Here is a 24,972-nt window from a genome sequence, read left to right on the forward strand (position 1 = left end):
AATGAACTTTTTTGATTTTTGGAAAATGGCTGCAATGAAACAAAGAGTGAAAAATTTAAAGGGGTCTGAATACTTTCCGTACCCACTGTATTTCATTTCTAGTTGAATGTGACCTCCCCCTCCCGTTTCTGTATTTACGAGGGAAATAAAGAGTAGGCTGTAGGCTTACCAATTCCAAATAATACCTGCACAATGACAAGACATCAAACTACTGTCATATTCTTTAATTATAATGAAAATACCCTGCTCAAAACTGCCGCTTCATAACATCATCATATTATTTTGACTTACTCTCAGATGTTTAGCAAAGTTTTCTGTGTTTTCACAGTATTTCACTTTCTTTGCACACACATCACAAACACAGCGTCCTAAACAGCTAAACGACAGCCAGTTATGACTGCTTTCACAGTCAGCTTTGGTCAGTATTGAAGAACTGTAAAGGGCTGCAGCAGAAGCTCCTTCACAGAGCCATAATGCAAGCATGATTTTGACAGGCGGAAGGAGAAGTAGTTTCTATCAACAGAGTATAATTAGACCATCCTGGTGACAGTAAGATACTTACGATAAAACACACACTCACTCCAAATTACAGAGTTTAAATATCGATCCTTTCATATGAGTATCGATCCTAAAGCAGGAAATGTTGGTAGGCTATCAGAAATATCGATACTTTAGTATCGATCCGCACATCACTACTTGGTACATCGGGGACCAATATAAGTGCGACACACAACAAACAAGAACACTGGTCTGCTGCTAATTACTGTCAAAAATAAATTAAATGCCAAATCGCCAATGTGGCGGGTAGCCTTCCAACATTTGGCCGCCAAATGGAAAATTCACTTGTTAATTTTCATCCCTGTGTAGACTTTTTTCCTCAAATTATGAGCACTTGTCCTCTGGAAAAAATTTACAGTGGGTACCGTTTTGTTGTCGTTTTTAAAAACTGCACATGTGGTTATAGTTCTATAAAACTCAACAATGTCATTGTTCTAAGTGGGAAAGTTTAGTCTGACTCTTTGCTATTCTCCCACAGCGGCAAAACCCATCCCGTGTCCAGAAGCACTGGACCAGATGTGAGGATTTGTGTTGTAGTTGAGTGTTTGTTATTCTACTGTGTAACAAATCATTATCGTCTTGTCATTACACAAGTTAAACATACCGCTGTCCGAAGAGAACCAACTTCAGCGAGGCTGTCACATATAAGACAATGCAGATGGAAGTAAAGAGCTGACAGGCTGTTACCTCATGTGGGACAACACTGAATCCAACAGAATTATTTTTGGCCTCTTATATTTTGACAAGCGGTACATTTTTACTTTTGTCAGAAACATGTATTGAACCGGGGGGGGGGGGACACATCTGAAATAATGCAACATCTCAGAAAGGCACAGCAGTGTGTTTGCAATCATGCAATGTTTGACCTATTCTACCCAGGAAACAGACAAGTGAATTCAGGTGAAGAATATCATCACTTCAATCAGAGTAGATACGTGAGAGCAGTTCAGAACCAGGATACTAGCATCTTTAAGTTAGAAGATACAAATTAAATGGAATATGTGAGATAATGAATGCCAGAGTTCGGCAAACTAAGCATCTCCTTCTGACCCACCTGAATCGAAAGCTCCCCAGTTTATCCAATGTTTGTTACTGGTACTGAAGGATCTGAATACTTCTTCCACCAGTTATACCATATATAGCCTATTTATAGCTATAATTCAGTTCTTTAATTTTAATTTCATATGTGGATGAGGATTATTTTTTCATGTATTATACCCATTTGTCAAAATTAGTTGTCTTGTTTGGGTACTACTTGAGTCAGCTGTCTTTTAAGCAACTGAACTTTTATTTTTTTTAAGCCAGCTAAATAGCTAAGTAAGAGTGGCAATAAGTCATCTTTTTCACATCACCCAAGGGGAAATAAGTTTATTCACTTATTCAGAGAAGATAATACCTCTCTCAAATCTGTACGTTAAATATGAAGCAGGAGATGGATAGCTTATCTTAGCATAAAAGGCAAGAGAACTCGCCTACCAGCACCTCTAAAGCTCACTAATTAACGTAGTATCAAATGAAATTCATAAATATTAAGCAATTTATCTTTTAATTGAAAAACAGCACAAATATTGTTCACATCCAGAGCCATGACGTGTGAAAACAAGATCACAAAACTTAATATTAGACCTCTGATGTGTTAATGAATGAGACAAATGCAGTCATGAATCCTTTGGACTAAGTGACAACTCTCCGCACACAGTGGCAGGAAATGACACACAAACATGGTTTTATAAAGCACAAAAAACAACAACTTTATTTACAAAAACAGACCACTGCCCCCATCCCACAAACCCCTAAATTCAGTGACTACTGAGGAATGCTATGTCTGCCTGTGGCTAAGGTTGGGGATTTACAGGACTGAGAAGAACACCACCCAGTGCAAACTTCAGTGTTCTTCCACCCACTTATTTAGTCTTTAGAGTTCAGCCGTTGCTCAGTGCCACAGTATAGCAACAACAAGTGTTGAGCCGTGGGGCCTGAGGCTCAGACTGGGTCAGCGGTTCGGCTTCTGTTTGGTTCCCAGTTGCGAGTAAGCAATATGCTTTAATGAGCCTGGGGCCAACATGTTATCAGACAGACAGGTAGGGCGAGGGGCTAACAAAGTTTTAATACCACCATCTGGGAATGTGGTATTTGCATCATACCAGATTATCCTAATTAATACACATTAAAATAACCACACCATACAAAAACATGTTTCATTTTTCTGAGATCAAAGATAGACACAAAAACACCGTCTTGCTAAATAACGGACACTAAAAATATTTTCAGCTTTAGGGGTCTTCTGTCCAGGCAACAGTCATCTCTACACATTGTGTCCATAACTAGACTTTTCTGCTTGGCCCGAGATCATAAGCCTTTGAATCAAATGCATTCACTTGCTCACAGATGACATATGATTTGGTCCAGTATGTATGTACGTACTCTGAGGGTGCAGATGACGATGCGGTTGCTCTTCACGTAATCGGGAGCATGGAAATTCTGTTCACACAGCTGTGTGTGTGTGTTTGAATGACGCTCATTACCGCTGTGTGTGAGAATGTGGTTCACACAGATGTACGGGTAAAAGGAGTTCAATGTGGCAACACAATCTTGCAATGTTAGAAAGCTGCTGGCTGAGGCCTCCTGTCATGTTTCCGTGAAACTGTCTGTGTCGCTGTATGTGTGATGTTTCTGCTGACAAAAGCACCGGGGAGGTGTGAAAAACAGTAACTGAGTCAGTATGTATGTATGTGGGGGGATGATGGCAATACTGTTCACACAGCTATGTGGGTGATTGTTTATGCACTTCGAATACAGGCATGTGTTGGCAAGGATGAGTTGCATCATAATTGAACAATGTACGGAAATTACAAGGATGTGATATCTTGTGGTATGTTCACCGTATAACAATCTACAAGTGTCCGTCAGTCTGTGTCCTGAAAGGGGCACAGCAGGATTTGTGTGTGTGATGGTTCTAGTGAGTGTGTGTCTGTCCACCCCAGCTGTATGAAGATGTACAATTAGAAGGCATAGCGCGTGCGAATGTCCTCCAGTTTCTTTGAGACCTCGGGTGGGGTTCTATCCAGCTCTTCTGCCACACTTTTCTGCTTGTGAGGGTCCATACTGTTGAACTGCTCACACAGATCTCCGTCTATCACATTCTGGGGAGAGAAAAACAGGGGAGACATGTCTGTGTGTTTTCGTGTCATATGATCTGTTCATTTCCTTCAGATGTCTATTTCAGCACCATGGGCTATCAGAAACCAACATGTAAAAACACCTACCTTGACTGGGAAGTAGTAGGATCTAAAGCTGAGATGGTCTCTGCCGCACAGTGGAGGGAACTCAGAGCGCATATGCATCTCTAAATGCTGGAAGAAGTCGTGGTCCTGGACAAAAAGACAAACAATGGAAGGAGACACGATGAAAAAGAAGAGCAGGAGAAATGAGGAGGCCTGAAAAAGGAAGACATCTAAATATCAAATCGGACAGAGATGCTGTGTACTTTTGGGGCCACAACGATGCATCAGTCTCTTGTGACATGGTGTGTGTGTGGGGGGGTATTTGTATGTACCTCATGCGAGGTGAATGGGACCAGGATGCCGATGCCTCCAGACAGAGTGGTGTAGACCAGAGACTCTGAACCTCCAGGGATCAGAGTGGTTTTCTGGAGAGACAACACCGTCTCACCTACATGGTAGTTCACTACCACCTCAGCCTGGAGAGACGACAGAGGGAGGAGGGAGAGAAAAACAATCGTGTTATTGGTGTCTGGTAGGACACTTTAGCCTGACACACAAACAGTTAGATGGTATGACAGATCATTCATTTCTGAATCCTGATGGCTCTTCACTACCTGATGTGACTCAGAACACAATTGGTTTCATTTCGAGCAACACACCTGTGACTTGATTTGTAAAATTATATTATTTATATAAAAGTATATAAAAACTTTACAATTCTTTAAAATTGTGCACATCCTGTAATATAATGCTCAAGATTTAAATGTACTGTGCAGGAAATACACCATGTGTCAGTCATGGCTTATCCACAGTAGTGTAAAATGTCAAGGAGCTCAGTTAGAAATTAGATCATATAATAGCACATCAGATATGTCACTGAAGCCATTTCAGGTCCCAAGAGGTCCTTTCAGTTGCACGCATGCATAAAGCACACAAACAGTGGACTCTCTGCCACAGTAAGAAAGAAAACACACTGTCATCTTCTGCTTAATGAAAATTGGTCCAGACGGTCGGATCTAATCCAATAAATAAAAAACTGCTTTGCCAGTAATTGGAGGAAGTAATCAGGTTTTTCTTTACAAACGGAGCATTGGGAGCAATAAAAACTCAGTATTAGTCTGAGCAAGAATTGAATGAACCCTGGCCCCTTTATTGAACATAGAGAAGCATCTACAGTGGTGCCTTTCTGAAGTGGCTGTAATGGCTTTTTTCCCCTATCGGAGATTTTATCTCATCTTGTCCTGGTCATAAACTGTAGCCTTTAGCCTCTCTTCATTATGTTGACAATAATAAGGCACATCCATGCCGCTGTGGGGGATTCCAACACAGTGGAAATGTCACATCCGGCCAACAAAGGCTAAGCAGTTCAACACTAGACTCTCAAGATGTTTTTGTTTCCTAAGTGTTGAGAAGCTGAGAAGAGGAAGTCAGAGCAGGCTAATGTTGCCTTGGGGAAGGGAAGGACTCCCAAAGCACTGGTCAAACACTTGCACCTGGCAGATGTGTGACTGGAAAAGCACCAAAAATAATTATTTAGCCACAATAATGTACAAGTTGTGTCTGCAGGGGAGCAATTCAACAACTAAAAGATTGTACCTGCAGTCTGTCGTGATGGCGGCAGTGTCGCACTTTGTCTTAGCCTTTGTGCTAACAGAAGAGTATTGGCCGCTTGATAAACTCATTGTGGTAAAAAAATGAAGGCTTAGCAACATATATCAGTAGTAACAGTGATGCATGTAAATGTACGCTTAAGCTCAGTACATTATGAGAGAAGAAAAAAAGTAAGTACAAGTGTGTAATTTTTGTCAATGAAACTTTGACTTGACCGTATGAAAATGAGACAGTTGGAAACACCATGACAAATCACCCTACCACACATGACACTTTGGGTCAAGACAGTCAAACCTTTCATTTTGCTCAACAGGCAGCTGGGTCTCCCCTGACCTTGATCTTTTGAGATATGTTAATCAAATCAAAAGTGGAATGCAATTTAATACAAGACAGCATTTAGCCAAGACATGTACGGTTAATTAAGTTCATCCAGCCAGATGTGAACACACACAAATGGATAAGGACAAACCCAGGCATCCACGCCCACATCTAAAAACAGACCGTGCATTTCCCAACTCGAAGGAAAATCTCAATCAATGTGCACGGAGGCAGAAATAGCTGACAAACACTGTGTCACAAAGACAACTGGGACCAACTCAAACGGTCTAAATTGGAGGGACTTTCCCAGTCTATCTGCTACCTAAACAGTTTCTGACCAGAATTTAAATATGGGATGTTATACTGCGTGTGTGTACACACTTGCATTGGTGACTAGGTTATACTTGTGGTCGACGGTGTTATGCAGTTTGCGTATGTGCATGTGTGTTGTGTCTGTTGGCGGGTGAAGGAGGCAGATTAGTTCATCAGGCCAAAGTTCTGCACAGACCTGACATTGTGGCCGTTCAGGAGTCTGCCTGAATCATTCATCTTGCCGGGCCTGGGCTTAGCAGAAAACATTGTTTCTTCCTGTAAGCCTGAAGCGAACATTAAAAGCCACCTTGGTTCTCTCTACATTCCTGTCGCTCTCAGTCTTACACAAACGCTAAGCAATCGACTGGTCAGACTGTACAAAATGCACAAGTAAAAGATCAGCTGAGCAATAAAGACACTTCCTTGGATTTTCCATCATTATTAATTTTTCCTAAGTCCTAACCCTCAGCATAACCTGGACAAAACATGTTATGGCGGACTTGTTCTTCCAGGCTAATGTCAAGCTGAAGCCCTCTATATTGCAACAACACCTGCTGGCATGACCAACTGTGAATCTTGTATTTCATTCAGGGCATATGTTGGTACCTTCAGTATATGCTAGAGATTAGATGTTTTTTAAAAGATGACAAAAAAAGGAGAAAAATGTAGATAATTGCAACAGTGACAAACTTTCAGAAGCCTTATAGGGTGGATGGTTTGAGGAATGACGGTTTTACCTTCTGTGATGCTCCATTAAGGAGGCCTCTGTCCCATAACGCTTTGTTCCCTGTTGGGTCTTCATCCACATCATCGCTGGTGTTGGGGGGAAGACGCACCTGAGAAAATTTAACAGAAAATGAAAACATGTATTTCTTTAGCTTGTTGGTCCTACTGGGATAGAGAAGCTTTTTTGTGTTACGTTGATGTTTTTGAGTCCAGTGCCCAAAAAGAGGCAATTGTGTGTACACATATACTGTATATTTCATAGCATGTCCTAGTGTGTTCTTTCTGGCCATAAAATACAACAGGGACGCTAACTCATCAGGAGTGAAAAGGGTGACCAAGATCAACGTGTAGTTACATTTTTTGTCCAAGCTGCCGATCTAAACAAATTACATAAGTGGTCTATTTTGGATTCAAAATGTGGAATTTGGCACAAAGGTGGCAAGTTTGCACCCCTAGTACAAGTCAGATGAACATACGCCTAACCATACTTACAATGCTGATGTTCCCAAACTTGTCAGCAGAGGCCATGGTGTCGTAGTCGAGCAGACAAGCTGTGGTCACCCAGCGGGGGTGTGTGTCATCAGCAAAGATGATGAGCTGGTTCTCGTTGCGTCTGTAACGAACCCAGAACAGGCTCTCTTGAACGTCAGTCACGATCACACGCTGGCCGATGGTATGGATGCCAGTCACCAGGTTGGGAACGTGCTAAAGGGGAGAGTAAATACAATACACTCAAATCACACTACATATGTATATTTACACAAGGGAAACATACGCTGTTCTTTAGCAGCTTGATGTGCAGCACCGAGAACTGTGACCTCCTCAATGCTTATTGTTAACTTGTTTATAATTATCATCCAGTCCGTCCTCGTAAATAAGAAGTTGTTCTTAAATGTCCTACCTGGTTAAATAAGGTTAAATAAAAAATGTAAAAGTTATTTATTAAAACTGTTTCAGTTACAGACTTTGTATTTTTGGAACGACGTAACCAATAAGGGAGGAACCAAACAGTTTAAAGTACAACGGTCAGCTGGTGTGCAGATCCACATGATCTGTGTTCTAACTGCAGCACATATTATATGTATATCTGTATATATCTTAGTTCAAATGCAAATCAAGTATCTTGTCTACAGCTGGGCAGTGCTGCACACCTGTACCATCACATTTTCACCATGGTAAGCATGGTAACTAGATACCTCTGCTAAACAATATGTCTGACATAATGTCAGAACTGTTACTTCTTTACATTCTGTTGACAGTTTTTGTTCATTTTTAAAAAAATATTTTAAAATTACATTCTGTCATATTTCCCCTTTAAACAAGGAAACTCAGATGTCATGTATTGTCTTCACAGGAAGGAAAAGCCACAGTGTTCATTTCTGTTGAAATTTACCAGCAAATGAATTGAGGTTACCCACAGACAGTGCATCAGTGATTTATTTCATTTCTGAAAAGGTCAATATAATACAGCTTTAATCCTATCTACAAATTAAACTGTAACTTGACTTTATTTCATCACATCAAGTTATTTAGAGAAATGTGGTTAATACAGGTAGATTTGCAATTAAGAAAGCTTTTTATTCAACCATAACTACCCACAAATGCGCTTCTTGAGTTTCTTTTCCCCCCCAAAAGGGTTCCCATTTACATACCATGACCCTGCAAACGTATCACTTGGCATAGTATGCTCTTGCACTCAGGTTAGTTTATAAGAATAGTCAGGCTACTGCGGAAAATAGAAATTCCCCCAAAATACACAAATGGAGTTTGGGGTTTCACTTTGTGTTTCATTATTATTAGGCTACTGCTGTCTTACATCACATACCTTTGAAACAGCACAAAAGTGAACATATTAGTGGTGGACCTAATTCACATAGTATTATATCCATTAATAATATCACAACTGTTTCTGTGGCAGCTGCTGCGTCAAGATGACAGGCAGACTCAGACTAAACCTGTTATCTAATAGAATGTTTCCCTGATCAATCAATTAGATGGGTTTCAGTTGAAAGCTGGCTTTTTAACAGCGATGCTACCTAAAGTATATCTCTAAGGATTAACAGCCATTCGTCTGTTACATTTACAGTTTTGGTAATAACTTGCTGTTTTAGTTAGTCTACACAATCAGAATAAAGAACCGGAGCGCTCTCTCTCTTTCACCTGCACACACATGACCACCGTTATCTCGCCCCCTTCCGATTCTCCCTCACTGGTGTCACTGCGAGAACTTCTTAGGGGTTCTTCTTTTTCTGCTGTTCTGCTTCTATCAAATAAATAGCTGTAGCCTGTGAAAAGTCTGCTTATCAACAGACATCTAAACAATCGTCATAACGCGTCTGTTCATATTATTGAGGCGTTCCTGCTTTTGTAGCCTGTGATGTTATTGATCGCCTGCCACATATCTTTGGTGTTGTTGGTCTCTCTCCAGTCTCTGCTGATGCCTCCGCTTTTAGCAGCTTTGCTTCATACACAATGTACCTGTCTATCATATTCACATCAGCAGCTCACAGAACACGAAGAGGAGCGTAGATGTGCGTGTATTTGCCTACATACCTTGTTTTCACACTTGCGAAGCAGCTTTTTTTTGCCCAGGTCGTAGATTCTCAGCAGTTTCCCAACTCCCACCAGGACTCGTCCCTGGAATGGAGCAATGGCCAAAGGCACATCCTCTACAGGTGTCTGCCAATCAAAACACAAAGAATTAATTAACTGCAGCTAATCAGGATAATTTATATTTGTTTGAGAACAGGTTTGGAGAAATATGAGCTGTTGATGTTTAGACAGAGGTCAAATACCTCATTTTTGTAGAAGGAATAACAAACTGCAGCATTCTTGTAAAATATACTGTATTTGTAATATACTGCATTGTAACACTGTGTCCGTCACATGGCACCCACAAAGATTATATAATCATTAGGGCCTGAGCACGAAACGTGAGGGGTCCCTATTAAAACTGATGGACTTTGTTCTTCTTTTTTCTGCAAAGTAACCTCAATTTTGGGGGCCTAAACATACTCGAAACTCACAGTAGTATGCACATAATTCAGACAAGGTGAAAAAAAATTGCATTTTATGGGCTTCGCACATGGGCTTGGCATAATGGCTCGCTAGCACCCCCTACAGCCCCCAGACAAGGAAGGACTTTTCTGAACACATGTACATGCCAACATTCACCCATAGTCATAGCACCACCTGCTGGCAACAGGAAGTGGACTTCAGTGAAGCAGCCCCCGTGGCGCGTTTCACATACATATATGAAATTTCTGTGGCACATGTATCATGTCCAGACGTACCAAAAAGGAACGATGCTCTAAACCCAACAGGAAGTCAGCCATTTTGAATTTTATGGTCACCATACTTTAACTCCTCCTAAAGATTTAGTCCGACCGACTTCAGATTTGTGCTGTGCGGTCTGAACCCATCCAAATTGATGATTCGCCATGAAACAGGAAGTTGTAGTAACTTCAGTGTACATGCTCACGTCTGCACTAAAATTTACTTAAGAGTCCCACCCTGATCACGTCTACAAGCCAAAATTCACCCGTAGTCACAGCGCCACCTGCTGGCAACAGGAAGTGACTACGTTTATGCTGTGATGAACCACTTCTTGCAGGTTGGCTATATGTACTTTCATTTAGCTGACACTTTTATCCAAAGCGACTTGCAATTGCTATACATGTCAGAGGTCGCACGCCTCTGGAGCAACTAGGGGTTAAGTGTCTTCCACAGGGACACAATGGTGGATGTGACATATAACACCTTCGTTCAGCGTCCGAATAGTGTAGCAAATTCACAGCCGTATCGGCAGAGCTCCAGAATCTGCAACGCGCTCGGCTAACACCTCATCGCGCTACAAGTGCGACGGCCAGCAGACAGAAAAAAACTAAAGAAGAGACGGACCAATGTCAGCAGCGTCAAAGGGATAAAATCACCAGGTAGAGTCATGTGAAAAGTATTGTTAAAGAATGTCCAGCCCATTATACAAAAACAAGTGCAAGAGAGATGAATCATCGCCCCACTTAGATGCACCAGCCAGCATCCTCCTCACGCTCCTCAACACCAGTTCAACTGTTAGTCTGCAGCTGAAGCCGTAAGACAGATGACAAGGGGGAGAAGTTGAGGAAGGCTTAGGTTTTGCCTGCTATTTAGATATATTGAGTGTCTTTAATTTAAACATGTTCAACTTGTCAAAGTCGATTTACTCGTCTTTGTCACTTTCGTGAACCGACCAATCACAGCCTGGATGGGGTGGGACATTAAAAAAGTTTTACGTGCTACAGTAAACTTCTGAAATGTTGAATTCATTGTTATGCATGAATGATTATGTTATTAACGAGTTTGCATTAACAAATTAGAGACTAACCAAAATATAGATCACTTTTCTTGCATAAGGATTTAATGAAACCCAAAACTGCTGTCCAACTTGAATTGATATACTGGTGGTAAGATATGTAGTACACTATTATATGAAATTAAAGTGCATATAGTAACACTATATAATAAATAACCGTATACATTTATATTAACATTATAGTTTTTATTTAATATTATAGTTATAATTTTACTGGGTATACTAGTTGCTCTTCCAGGTTGTGGATCTGCAGTGGACAGATGTAGATTTAGCCAGAGCCAGGATGCAACTGTGCTTATATGAGCTGCTTCTAGCCACCTACTCCTGAGAGCAACAAGCTCCCCTTGTTCTATTTTTTTAAAATAAATATTGGTTAGTAATCTTGTTTAAATGTGGCGTGGGTTGTTTGGGTGGTGCCGGTGTATTATGTATGCGTCCCTTTTTCGAAAACTACAAGTCCCACACGCCACAAGCTGCAATGCACCAATCACAGAAGATTGTGTGTGTGTGCGCGCGTGTGTATGGTGTTTTCTCTCATCACTGTGATGAGAGATCAGTGTTTTAAAAGTCAAAACAGCTTTTAAAAACACTGATCTCTCATCACTGTGATTCAAATTTTCAATTCAAATTTTGTTTAAATGTAAAAAGCTATTTCACTATTTTAAGACCCATGCCAAGTGACCAGATACCAGGGTTTTCACCTCCATGTTCCTCCAGTTTTTTTCACATTGTTATTGCACACAAGTATAAATATGTATGGAATACACTGTTTGTTAATGTACTCTAAATTTCTTACTATCACGTACTCCTTGGGGGAAAAACTTGGCTTACAGCTCTCTGTATGTGCATCAGGAAAAAAAAAAAAAGTGTGTTTAGACCAGATAGATTCATCTAAAATATCTGACCTGGTTAAGTGGTTGGGAAATTCCTCTAATGTGAAATGAATTGGCTGTAAAATACAACACTCATGACTCACTTCCCTTGTTAATCCACATCAGGTAACAAACACATGTGGGTTGATTGACCCGGATTGCCTCCACCCTGCTTGAGTTTCTAGGGAATTGCCCGGACAGCGGTGCATGTTGCCAGGGGCATCAGCATCTGTGTTTGGTGTCATTAAAACTTTACTGGAGGCTGTTCTGCCTGGTGCACTTTGGAGTAGTAATAATAATAATAATAATAATAATCATCTTTATTTGTAGAGCACTTTTCAAAAATAAGTTATAAAGTGCTTTAACAAGTGTGAAGACAATAATACCCAAAAGACAATAATACAAAAACAATACAAAATAAAAGGAAGAAAACATTGAAAAGACTAAAATACACGTTTAAGATGAATATAAAATTAGTAAAATAGAATAAAATAAAAGGGATAAAATAAAGTCAAATAAGATCGGGAAAGGCTCTCCTATAAAAGTATGTTTTAAGAAGGGACTTAAAAGAGTTCACTGACTCAGCCGACCTGATATCCTCGGGCAGGCTGTTCCAGAGCCTCGGGGCCCTGACAGCAAACGCTCTGTCCCCTTTAGTTTTCAGTCGAGACTCTGGAACAGACAACAGACCTCTGCCCGAGGATAATATAACAAGGCGAGAGGCCATGAAGAGCTTTAAAAGTGATCAATAAAATTTTAAAGTCAATTCTAAAACATACTGTACCAGGTCTTTGTGGGTTCAAAAAATAAAAATTGTGCCCGAACACCAGAAGACCCAGAAATGTACCTGCTAGAACCAAACCGAACCCTTTAGTTATTTGAAACATGGGACCGGGATCCATACCAAACCGAGAACCGCCTGCCCTGAACCAGACCCTTCTATTATGAAAGCTAGGACCTTGTCAAAGTTTGCTCCACTTTGTTGCATCCAGCATAATAAAAGGTAACTTCAAATGTTTGTCCTTTTCAACAATAACGATTGCTCGTTTATTGGCAGCACTGCAAACATTAGTATTGCTAATTCGCTACCATCTGTGCTCTCCGAGACAAGTCTGACCTCAGCTTTCTGACCGTTCACCTCCTGAGAAGGGGCAATGTATCAAACCCACCTTGTGCACAAACTCCAGCTTCTCCCCTCCACTGGTTAGACGATAGGTGTAGATAAAGCCACCACTCACTGATCTGGGGTTGAGAATCATGTCTCTGGCGACACCCACAAGAACATACCAATCATCTCCAGTGTTGGGGAAACGACACACTGCAACACTGAAAAAATATCAAACACAGGAAAGGGGAGAAAAAGAAAATGTGAGGAGCTGTTGCACCATTTATTAGCAAAGAATTGAACAAGATAGAGAATTGTCAATAAAAGATAAAAGATGTCCTACACAGAAATGAAACTACAGCTACATTGGAGGGTGACCACTTTCAATTTTCCTGAATTCAAAATATCTATATGTAATATTATCATGTAGAATAAAACTTAACTGACCTTGTCAAAAATGTTTATGGCAATGTGCTTTCAATGCAGACAGTTCAATTCAATCAAACAAAACTGGTGAAGTGTGAAGGAAAACTACATGACAGAGATTAAAAGGTCTCCTACCTACTATAACTGTTAATATGAGCCAAAAAGCTGCTATTAAATAATTCACTATGGCGGTGTTTACTGTTAAAACTGTGTTTACTTTGCTTGCAGTTACTGCATTAAGGCAAGAGGACAACCCAACTCTATTAAACACCCTCTCTTTCTTAAAGTACAAACTAGTTCTCTCTTCTGAATTATGCAATCAATCACCGGATAACAGAAAATATGACATTTTAAAAAGATCCTCTGTTCTGCTTTGACAGCCCATGACATTTCTCTATGGCAACTGCTGGTTAAATTCAGTTGGTTAGGAAACACCCTGGCTAAAATTAATGCTGGGAGTTTTGGAGGCTGATTAATGTCAAAGGCGTAATAAACAGGAAACGGTCCAGGGTCAGACTCTGGACATCATTACCTCATTTAACCACACCACATCCACACTACCTAAAAACAATGTCATATGAAGCCTTTACTTCAGCATTAAGTGCAGAGTCTACAGTTTCACTTTTTACATTTGCCCTTTCTAATCCCAACTCCCAATGGCTTCACTCTCTTTAATTCGCTTCCTTCCTGTTTAAAAATCATTTCAAGGTTCACTACAGCCATCTGTAAACAAACACCCCCACTCAATAAACAGAAGTCTGAACTCTGGCTAAGTGTCACAGTTTTATCATGTCAGTCGACCAACTTGCTTGTTTATTTCAACTATTTCATAATCTCAGATGTTCTGCTTCAGATGTCTCAGAATTACAGAAGACCTATAGTAGGGATGGGTATCGTTAGGATTTCATCGATACTACATCGTATACAAGTATACCATACTCTTATCGGTTCTTTTTTTTTTTTTTTTTTAATCACTGTGGAAACATAACTTTATAACAGAAATTTAACAAAAATCTTTGCAAATATTTTAAGGCCCGTGCCGAGTGTCCAGATACTAGGGGTATCACTTCACTTCCATAATCCTCCACATCATCATTGCACACAAGGAGAAGGAGCACACACACATAGTATAAATGTATAAGTTGTTTGTTAATAAACCCTGTATTACTTTAACATATTTTTACAGTGCTCCTTGGGGAAAGCATTAGCATAGAGTCTTGCATTTGCAAAATGAAGTTCAAGGACTTTCAAGTAATTTTTAAAAGAAGATTCTTTTCATTTTCAACGACTTCACTCAAAGCAAATAATTCATTTTCAAATATCAGAGTCACAGTCTTAAGATGCATAGAATTATGTAATAGTTTTGTAACGGAGTGTTAAACTTCTAAACAAAGTTGTAAATTCAAACGTTGTAAAATCGACATGTTTGGAGAAACTCACAAAGGCTGAAATTCTAAATTATTCATTAATACACTTGATGTTGTCTATTTCTAAATCTCAGCCTGCGTGTCTCAGTCAAAGATGTGGCTACTCGGCAGGGTAATGTTAGGCATGGAGCTGAATTTATCATGTTCAATTTAAATTTGAACAAACTAGATTTCATGAAAATTGGTTCAGAATTAAGAGTCACAGTCGATTTGGTAGTGAAGTGCACCTCTCAATACACAGCGGCTCTTTACCCCCTTCAATATGTCAAAATGCAAAGAGCTGATGGCGGCGAACATAACTAAAACAGGGATTTATTCACATGCCTAACCTGACTGGCTATTGGTACCACATCAGTGGCCTGTACTATGAAGCGAGGTAACTGGCTTATCCAGGTAGCTTCAAGAGTAACTTTGTGACGTCGGATGTAACTTCCTGATTAACCGTGAATAGGTGTTAACCGAGGTCTGTTGCCATGGCAATTCACGTTGCATCTCTAAACTGCTTCGGAGCAAGTTTTGTTCGTGGTTAACTCGAGGTTACCCTGTATACGTGGACTACACACCACATCTGTACTCAGTGTTAATGATGAGAAGTAGGCTATTAATATGCTACCACTTGATAAAATATTTTTAGATTTCATACCAATTTGTTCCACTGCGGTTGCAGCTGAAATTAAGTTATTTTTAACACAACAGCATTATGTTCATTCAGTGAGCTCTGCAGCCCTCTGTGATTTTAGATAGGAGATCTTAATTAACAGGCCAGTTTCTTAGATGCAGCTTATCTGTAGGCTATAATTGAATTCTCCTAAACGATTTCACATATTTAGATTGACTATTTTACGTGTCCAAAAAAATACAGAGCCAGGGTGGGGGTTAATAAACAGAGAGAGAAAAAAAAAAAAGATGTAGTAGTAAATTTACAAGAACAAAATTTCTGAAATTAAAAGTCACAAAAAATCCAAATCACTCTGTTGTTTTCTTCTGAATATGCCCAATCCATGGCCAAGTCTCTAAGGTCCATGATTAAATGCTAAACTTACGAGTATTTCCTCACTGCTAAATCCGATTGTGTAGTCTAATAAAATTTTCCACTGCATGCATAATACACAGCAGACGTGTTTGTGATGTTGCAGCCTTCAAAGTGAAGCGATGTGTTTAGAAAAAAACAACACTATTTCACAAAGAGTTTCTCTCATAAATGACTACAATGTCAGAGAGTATTCTAGTGTTTAACTTGTAGATTTTTAGTAGTATAGTATTAGTTTCTCGTAATCTACTATATTAGCATTTTTCTATTAAAATGGACATAATATACACAGTTGTACCTTTAAATCCTGATCATACTACACATAATAATAGTCCATAAAATACAAAATCTAATATTAACCTACAATAAGAACACGATAATGATGATAACTACAAATTTACTCAATGCGATGCCAACAAGCCTCCCTGACTTTGTCAGCCGCCACGATATTAGATTTGGCCGTTAACTTCTCTTTACATGATATCCTAACACAATCAATGTGAATTTTTCTGGGGAAAATACGGAGCATGCGCCGTTGCGAAAAACTGCCTGCACGGCCGAACACACCCCTTTATGTGAATTAATCTGCAGATGCTCCGGTTCTATGAATTCCTTTTTTTGAGTCATGGCAAAGACCAAAATGTGGCCTGCAACAGACTAGGTAAGCCTTGTTCTAGCCTAGCAGTTGTTAATAACAACTGTGGGGACTAACAGCAAATTTATTGTAATGACTTGATGAACAAAACTTTGGTCAAACTTTTGTTTCCGGTTTGATTCACACCCTTTCCTTTTTGCTATCAATGTATCTGTTCATCCATTCCTCACCTGAATGCAGCTTCGTTCTGTTCCAGCTGCACCTGGTCCAGTGTTGAACCCTGTATGGGGTTGACGAGACGCACCAGCGAGGCCCACTGTCCTGCTCCAGCTTTAGGTGAACCAAAAATGGCTTCAGAGAGATTCTCGTTGAGGAAGGCAGCAGCCATCTCAGCAGCCAGTTCTCGTTCATCCTCGCCAGCAGCCTCCACCATCTCCTGCAGAAGCAACAGAGAAAAAAGCAGGTCAGCTCAAGGGATAGCATTGCATTTTGACCAACGCAGGCCATATTTTCCCCTTTACCGGGTGACTGAAACATTCAGTGGGATGTATTGAACAAAAGCCCACTACAACCAGTACAGTGAGTGGTTTCCTGTCTTCATGGAGGACCTGAGTGAGTTCCACTCATGGGGAAATTTGTTTTTATTTATCAACATAATATACCTCGTTCACAGCATTTTATTTGGAAGAGCATGTTCTGGTGTCCTCCGATGTAGACTACCACCAAGTATAAATATTAGTGCTTAGTGGCCTCTTCCCTACTGATAATGCACATAAGGGCTTATGGAATAAAATGCAGGAGTCGAGTATGAATCGAATAGTAGAAAAATGTATGGCAGAAAGCCCACAGAGATCTCTACTCCTGACCATTTAAGAAGCGAGATGTGGAAAGTTTGGGGATTTTTGACAACAAATGGAAAATAACAAATAAAGATATAGTTATCTGCAGAATATGCAAGATTCAAATGAAATATCACTCAAGAACTAGCAACCTCAGGGCACACCTAATAACACTACACCCTGAAAAGCTAGGCGATCTATAGTCAGAGGAACCAGGCGAGAATGACTTCTTTTTTGCCTCCCTCCAGATTGTAAATGTTAATTAAAGTTGACATTATTTATTTTGTGCCTAAGCTTAATTTATTACTTAGCAAAAAAAAAAACTATCACCTATTGGCAATTTCACATTTTTATTGGTAATGTTTGAATACGCTCTAGTGGACAGAACGTATAACAACCACATGCTGATGGTGGTTTTGGTCGATCTATACAATGTATAGGTACATAGTAAATATTAGTAGGCTAAATTTGAGCATTTGACATTTCATAGAATAAAAAAAATTATCAAGTAATAGAGAAAATAGCTGGCAGATTCATCTATAATGAAAATAATCATTAATTGCAGTCCTAATGTATACAGGTATGATCCTCCCATGAATCTTCCGTAGCTATAGCAATATAAAGCCAATTTCAATGAAACTGACATCCAAAAGCACATATAGCATCAGAGACAATCACAGACGTCAGTAAACACAGCATATCTCAAAATCCCTGTTCTCTGTTTTTAGGCACAAGGTGAGTATAGTCCTAAACGGGCAGGCCTAAGCCTGCTCCACAGGAAACTCAAAGGATGCTGATAGTTTCCCAGGAGACACGGTAAAAAGGTACAGCAAACTGTACTTATTAGGTATTTCTTTCTAAACAGATCTAAACAACACATCCTCTCGCTGCTCTAATAAATGTATTACTGTCAGGGACCTGAAGCAGATTTCAGCTTTGCCCGTAGGATCAGTTTGCACTTTATACCTCAGCCATTTGTTGCTTTCGTTGAGCTTTGGTTGCTTCAGTGTAGGCATTGTGGTCAGTCTCGATCACGATGAGGTTGTTGGTCTCCGGGTGGATTACAAATTTCCTGGGAGTGTACTGCAGAGGAAAGGCCACCTGGTTGAAGACGGCTCCTAATTTCTCCAAAGCCAAGATTCTGGCAGAAAAATAATAAGAACAGAAAAGAGGAGAGACAGTTACAAACCATTTTTAACTTGAGGGGTACACCACAGAGTTCTGAGCTGTTCTCTAAGTCCCGCATGTCAGCCCATCACTAACAAGTTTTACTTATTCCTACTCCTTTTCGCACATGAGGTATGTTAACACAGGAAAGAAGGGTACTTTTGCTGCTCATCTGTTGTTGTTTTTTCTCCTATTTTTTTAAACATCGTTTTTTTTTTTATACTTTCTCGTGCATGTTTGAAATAAAGATTTCAATTCTACAAAACTAGATGGATTTGTCGCACACTTTTTATATACAGTCTATGTTCATACATCAGGCAATGTGGTGCATTTATTATATAGATTTTATTGTCTCCGATACACATTTGTCTAAAAAACAGACTACTGCTGTACAACTGATGTAACTGTTCACATTTTTGATGATTGTTGTGTTCACCATTAGTCTCTACCACTTTCAGAAACGTATAAGAGAAAACAAAAGCTGCCGAGGTGGACATGTGACAGTTCTTGTGGTTTCCACATGGTATGTCCCGAGGCCTGATGCATATTAATATTTGGAGGGTGATGCAGCACATGGAGAATGGCTAAAAATAATTTTCAAATTCATCACACATTTGTCCAACTTTTAGTTCTGATAAAATTCAAACCCGGGATGCAAACTCATCCGGGGGGAATAAGGTGACAAAGAAATCCCTAGGGGAGTCCGGGGTCAAATCCAAAAACCAATAGTTTAATTACGTCGTGGTTATGACAATATGAGCGTTGCTAAGATTATCTTAGCATAAAGAAAATGGAACAATCAGGGGTCTAACATTAACATGAAGTTGGCACTTTGACTGAGGAGTGCAACTTGGGTTGTTTAACATGTAGCTCCAGAGCTCTAACATCAGTGACGTTATACATGTAGAACGTGGAATCACAATTACACAACATTAGACTCCATATAAATAACAGGCAGTCAAAAACATTTTCTTCAGAAGGTGTGGTTCTCAATTATTACTTGTGCCCTCGCAGCTCTAACAGTCCCAATGTGTATCCATACCTCAGTGTGTTGGTAGAAATGGCCACTATGCCTTCAGGGCATTGCTCTGAGGCAAAGCCAGAGGCGTACTCCAGAGTCTCATATGACAGGGGCGTCAGATGGAAGCGAGACTGGTACGAGTAGCTGAGCCAGGAGCGACTGGACATTGCCAACACCTGTGAGGGAGAAGAGATACAAACAATATTGGATTAATCTCATTATTTTTCTTCAAAATGTCAACAATGACAAATCCCTACAGGTTCTTAGAGCATAAAATGTTCCGTTAAGATTGCTCACTTCATACTTGTTTGAGAGCAAAGAAATGCAGCATTTTGCAATTAAGCCTGATTTATATTAGTATTATTAGCATATTTTCATGTGTATTGATTATATATAAATGTTTGAGTGACATACAGCTTCCTGTCCCTGCATCCTGACTCTGAAGAGTTTGACAGGTCGTGACCCCAGGTAGCGTGTTCTGGTATCTGACAGGTCCCCTGATACTTGGTCCAGCACAGTCCTAAGCAGCACACCGTTCTGAGAACACACAGACAGACAACGTAACAGATGATATTGCATGATATTTATTCAAAAACACTAAACCTCTGCTCTGGGTTTGAGGTAACTGTTTGGTTGACTTATTTTTAATAATGACTTGTTATAATGACTTGTTACTTATAATTTGCTATATTGAGTTGTAATGTTCTTCCTGAATGACTTGATTTTGATGACTTTTACACCGATATCTCCAAACATGTTTGTGTTCCATATTTCTTTACTATTAATTCATGAAGTATGCACATTTCTCAGCGTTTTCCTCTTGGATCTACCACTTAGCACAAAATCAATCTGAGCCAATGCTAACATATGCAGGAGCTATGACCTATGTGTGCTTTACAGGGATGAGATTTAAAAGGAACATTTCTGAAATCAGTTTGGCGAGTGTGAAAGAATACCTGTAACCCTATGTTGAGGTAGAGGAAGCCGATGGTTCCCTTCTCTCCAAGTTCATCCTGTTTCTCGACTCCTCCCATCTCAACAATACAAAGACTCTCTGGCTGGGCTGGAAGAGCCTGCATGCTCAGCGGCTGTAGGCAGTCCTGAACATGATACAGATTCAGAGAGTGAAGACCAAATCAACAGACGTTTCAAACATACAAAACAGTCTCACTGAAGTGTATATACACACACACAAATATGTAAATGAGAGGTCCTCTTCATGTAAAACAAACATTTAGTGATATGGACATTAAAAGTCAACCATTTACTTGCTTTGTTAATTTAAAATTTTGTTAGATTAAGAAAGGAAAGGAAGGGGCATGTAAGGCAGTATAGGGCCTGGGCTGTAATTGAATCCAGGCCGCTGCAGTAAGGGCTTAGTAAACAGTGTGCACTCTACCAGGTGAGCTACCGGGGCGCCCCGTGTGCTTTAGGGTTAATATTCAAGGTTGATTGGAGCTTTTAGGACAATCAGTAATCAGTGAATGTCAGCACTGATTCCACCTCATCACAGGTGGAGGAATCACAGAGAAGATGATTTGCATTTGCTTTTTTTACTGAAATATTAATACCTTACAAGCAGGGTCCAAAATGAAATTTTAAGCTCATCTGCCAATGGCAGGCAAACTGGGCATAAAACTGCATCATGTATTATTTGACAAAAAGTTTTTAATGCGCAAACTCATCTTTAGCATCAATTTAAAGAGAGAATTATGAATAAATAAACAGATTTAGGGATGGGGATCGTTAATTTTTATTGATATTGAAACCATTATTGAGACTGCTTAATGATCCGATTCTTCATTGATACTTAGCTACTGTTTGGCGACAGTTATTTGGTAAGACGAGATCCAAAGAGCATGAGCTAGGCCTGCACGGTATGAGAAAAATATTCAATGTGCAATAACATTGTTAAATATCGAGATGACATATGACTTGTAATAAATAAACAAATATTGAAGTGTGCATATTAGCTGCCTGGTTGTTTTTAAAATTAATTATAGGATTAGAATTTAATATTTTAAATACAACTGTTGTTTCTAGAGCAGCAACATCAATGTTTACAACAGCAACGTCACTATATAAAGTCAATATGTGACATCACAATAGTGAGTGACGTTTAGAAAGAATGAAGAACTCAGTCAGCATCTTCTCACTGCCTGCCAGTAACGTTACCTGGTAGGAGAAGGAGCGGCTGGTTTGTCTCAGCCAGCAGCTGAGTTTTTAACAATGTGGCAAATTTTAAGACTACAGACCAGTCTACAGACAGACAGCTTTCCATTTAGCTTGTTTGAAACATTTGGCTTATGCCAAGCTAACGTTAACTGTGCTTATATAAAACATACAGGATGAGAGATTGAGGACAGAGCAGTTTAAATGAACCCTTCCACATGTTTACCTTACAGACAGGTGTACTGATAAAGTATTGTCTTTTTACACACGAAGGTTTTATTGCACATACTTAACAATCAACTTGAGTAGTTTGGAGCTAACAGCTAGCAGCCTCTCGCTCTGCTGCTGGTGTGTGTGTGTGCGTGTGCGTGTATGTGTTTGTTCAGGAGCCGACAGAGAGCAGGCAGAGGCCTTTTAGAACCGGGTATCGATTCCCATCCCTAATCATATTTACAAAAAAATGAAAAAAAAAAAAAAAACTATCAATAAATGAGCTCTGTGCCCGTGCTTGAAACACAGAGTCCGCTGGAGCTTGCCAGTCACTTCCTGTGTGTGTTAGCAGTGTTGTAGCTGAGCCAGCAGCTCCCTTGTGCGTTTGTGTCTGCGAGCGAGTGTCAGTATGTAGCTATAGCCCTGTTTATAATGCTGATGTTACAGTTAGCCACTGTTCAGATATTTATACTTGACATTGCACACAAGTTATTACTTGCCACATTCTTAAAATATAGAAAGGAATCAATCAAAACTTACAACATCACTGTCACAACTGGGAATATAGCTTTTCTTACTGCCTCCAGAACCTTACAAGAACAATTTCTTGTAAGAAACAACATCCAGGGTGGATGTGACTGCCAACCACAGTTTGCAGCAAAATGGTATCGGATTTTTTTTTACAACATATTATATTCTTTAATTAATTCTGTAATTTTACACTTGAAAAAGTGACAAATATATTCTTTTTTCTCCCATCTTCAGATAATTATTCAGCTTATTTAAAAAAAAAAACTCTAACACAAAGTACTACTTTTGTTGATAAATTGAGGTAAATATACGCCCTCCCCCACCGTGTCCACAACTTGTAACGTAATAGGCTAACAAGTTTCTTACGCGAGTGAACACATGCCTATATCCTTTAAAAGACGACCACTAATTTGGGTTTTGATGTGTTAGGGTGTCATTATTGGTTTCTGTGCTGAAGGGTCTATTTCATTTACAAACTAGTGTTTCTGTTCATACCGTAGGGTCCAGGGAGATGATTCGGACAGTGTTGTCAACCAGTCCCACGGCCAAGAATCTCGAGCGCTGCTCACCAGGTGGAACGTTAGCCAGGCTCATACAAACCACATCAGCAGACATCTCCTTGCGCTCTGTGTACTCATTCAGCTGGCCAGACTACAGAGAGAAAGACATAGGAGACAAAATGAGAACACACACACACTTACCGTTTTATTTATTTATTTTATTTTTAATATATTTTTATTTTTTAACACACACGCACACACACACACACACACACACGCTTACTATTTTATTTATTTAATTTTAATTTTTAACATTTTTATTTTCTTTTTTTTTAAACACAAACACAAATACACTTTGATTACTTTACGCTTTAATTGTTTAATGAAATGTATGGGGCTGATTGTTCTTATGTTGTGTATATATGATGCTTTGGCAATGTTATTACATTCATGCCAATAAAGCTAATTTGAATTGAATTGAATGAGAAACAGTATTACTAAACAGATATTCAGTCATCTCTGTTGTATTTAGGGTTGGGTACCAATATGTCCAGTACCTACAAGAACCAATTAGAACGCAAGTTTCGGTGCCACTTATATGTGTCGATATAACTATTTCCCCTCTGGTGCTCCGAAACGGACGCAAGAAGCTTCATCACTATTCACCGCAGTACTAAATGTAGCGTCCCTCAATTGGTCTTTATTAATGCTGAAACAATGCTGGCTACTGTGGGCTGTAGCGGACGCCAAAGAAACAAAAATGGCTCAACAGAGAGCTACATGTGTGGACTTCTCTGGCTCCTCACCTGTCCCTCTGCTAACACACACACACACACACACTCCCCCAGGCTTGCAAAAACAACAACAACCACCCCACTTAACTACTACAATAAAAAGCCCTTTCTGCCTTAGCCGAATACAAAAGTCATAACAGTGCAGTGTTTCCCACAGAATGACAGTGTAACTGTCGCGCACGGCGGGGGTGCGTCTATTACAGCACAATAGAAATATATGAAGTCTATATTTATAAATAAAATATATATATATATAAATATGGATTAAACCGATGCTAAAATTTTACTTTTTGTCAAGAAGAGACACATTTCCTGAGGAAATATTTCATTTCAATAAGCAGATCTGATATATGCAAGTGCGCACAAACATACACGCAAAAACATCTATTTTCTTACCGGGTCCATCTCAAAGTAGACCAGCTCCCCTCCAGTCAGCGCAATAACAACCTGTCGCTGGTTCACAGCGCAGCGGACGATGGTTTTTTTGCCAGGAGTCTTCCACTCATTCACACGCTTGTCTGCTCGAATGTGGCGGATGCCATCTGGGTACACCTGTACGGAGAAGCAGTTTGGTTTAATTGTTAATATTATTTTGCATTTCCTATTTTCTTATTCCAACATAATATCTACTTTAGTTATCTGTCACAGATACAGAGGGGTAAACAGCATCATACGTTTAAACATCTCCTGAAGATAATTAAGGCCAAAGATCTGATAGTAATTTGTGTAAAACATGTAATAATTGTAAGGGCAGAAAATTGTTTTATTCTTTACTTATAATCCTTTATGCAAGTACTTATAAGAGTGCTATTTTTCTCCTTTATTATGTCTTATATATTGTTTTAAATCTTTAACCTGTTCCCTTTTTATTGTTGTTCTTGTTATTCCAGTCTATCCACATGTGTGGGGTTTAGGTCAGTGATGTGGGGTTGCTGATTGTTTTCCTCACTAGCTGTTCTTCTCCTTCCTTGACTGGGATCAGTCAAGGATCTTTTGTTCTCCAAAACATAGATGCTCAGACTGTGTAAATGATCATGCAGCCCTTTGCTCTGGGCCAGACGTTAGTGACTGTCTTAGAAGACAGAACCTCTGGTCCAGCTGATTTTGTTGTGGTACTTCTTCGTTTATTCTCTTTTGTTAAATAAATTCTTCAAAGACAACGGTTCATTGTAACTCAATTATT

The 24,972-nt window shown here is 39.6% G+C and overlaps 1 protein-coding gene across 1 annotated transcript in view; it reads right to left on the reverse strand.

Annotated features, from left to right (window-relative positions):
* Positions 1–2,085: 2,085 nt before the first annotated feature.
* Positions 2,086–24,972, reverse strand: part of LOC123961637 (splicing factor 3B subunit 3-like) — a 31,872-nt gene continuing 8,985 nt past the window's right edge. Inside the window, exons 2-15 of the mRNA XM_046037158.1 lie at positions 24,186–24,341; positions 22,991–23,146; positions 20,539–20,682; positions 19,997–20,119; positions 19,604–19,758; positions 18,361–18,535; positions 16,786–16,991; positions 13,142–13,298; positions 9,303–9,428; positions 7,242–7,454; positions 6,761–6,859; positions 4,115–4,258; positions 3,825–3,929; positions 2,086–3,701 (exon numbers count right to left, since the gene is read on the reverse strand). Of these exons, the coding sequence (XP_045893114.1) occupies positions 3,561–3,701; positions 3,825–3,929; positions 4,115–4,258; positions 6,761–6,859; positions 7,242–7,454; positions 9,303–9,428; positions 13,142–13,298; positions 16,786–16,991; positions 18,361–18,535; positions 19,604–19,758; positions 19,997–20,119; positions 20,539–20,682; positions 22,991–23,146; positions 24,186–24,341 (2,100 nt within the window). The 3' untranslated portion in view covers positions 2,086–3,560. The remainder of the gene's footprint in view (positions 3,702–3,824; positions 3,930–4,114; positions 4,259–6,760; positions 6,860–7,241; positions 7,455–9,302; positions 9,429–13,141; positions 13,299–16,785; positions 16,992–18,360; positions 18,536–19,603; positions 19,759–19,996; positions 20,120–20,538; positions 20,683–22,990; positions 23,147–24,185; positions 24,342–24,972) is intronic.

The sequence above is a fragment of the Micropterus dolomieu genome, linkage group LG22 (genome assembly GCF_021292245.1).
Source record: "Micropterus dolomieu isolate WLL.071019.BEF.003 ecotype Adirondacks linkage group LG22, ASM2129224v1, whole genome shotgun sequence".
Lineage (NCBI taxonomy): Eukaryota > Metazoa > Chordata > Actinopteri > Centrarchiformes > Centrarchidae > Micropterus > Micropterus dolomieu.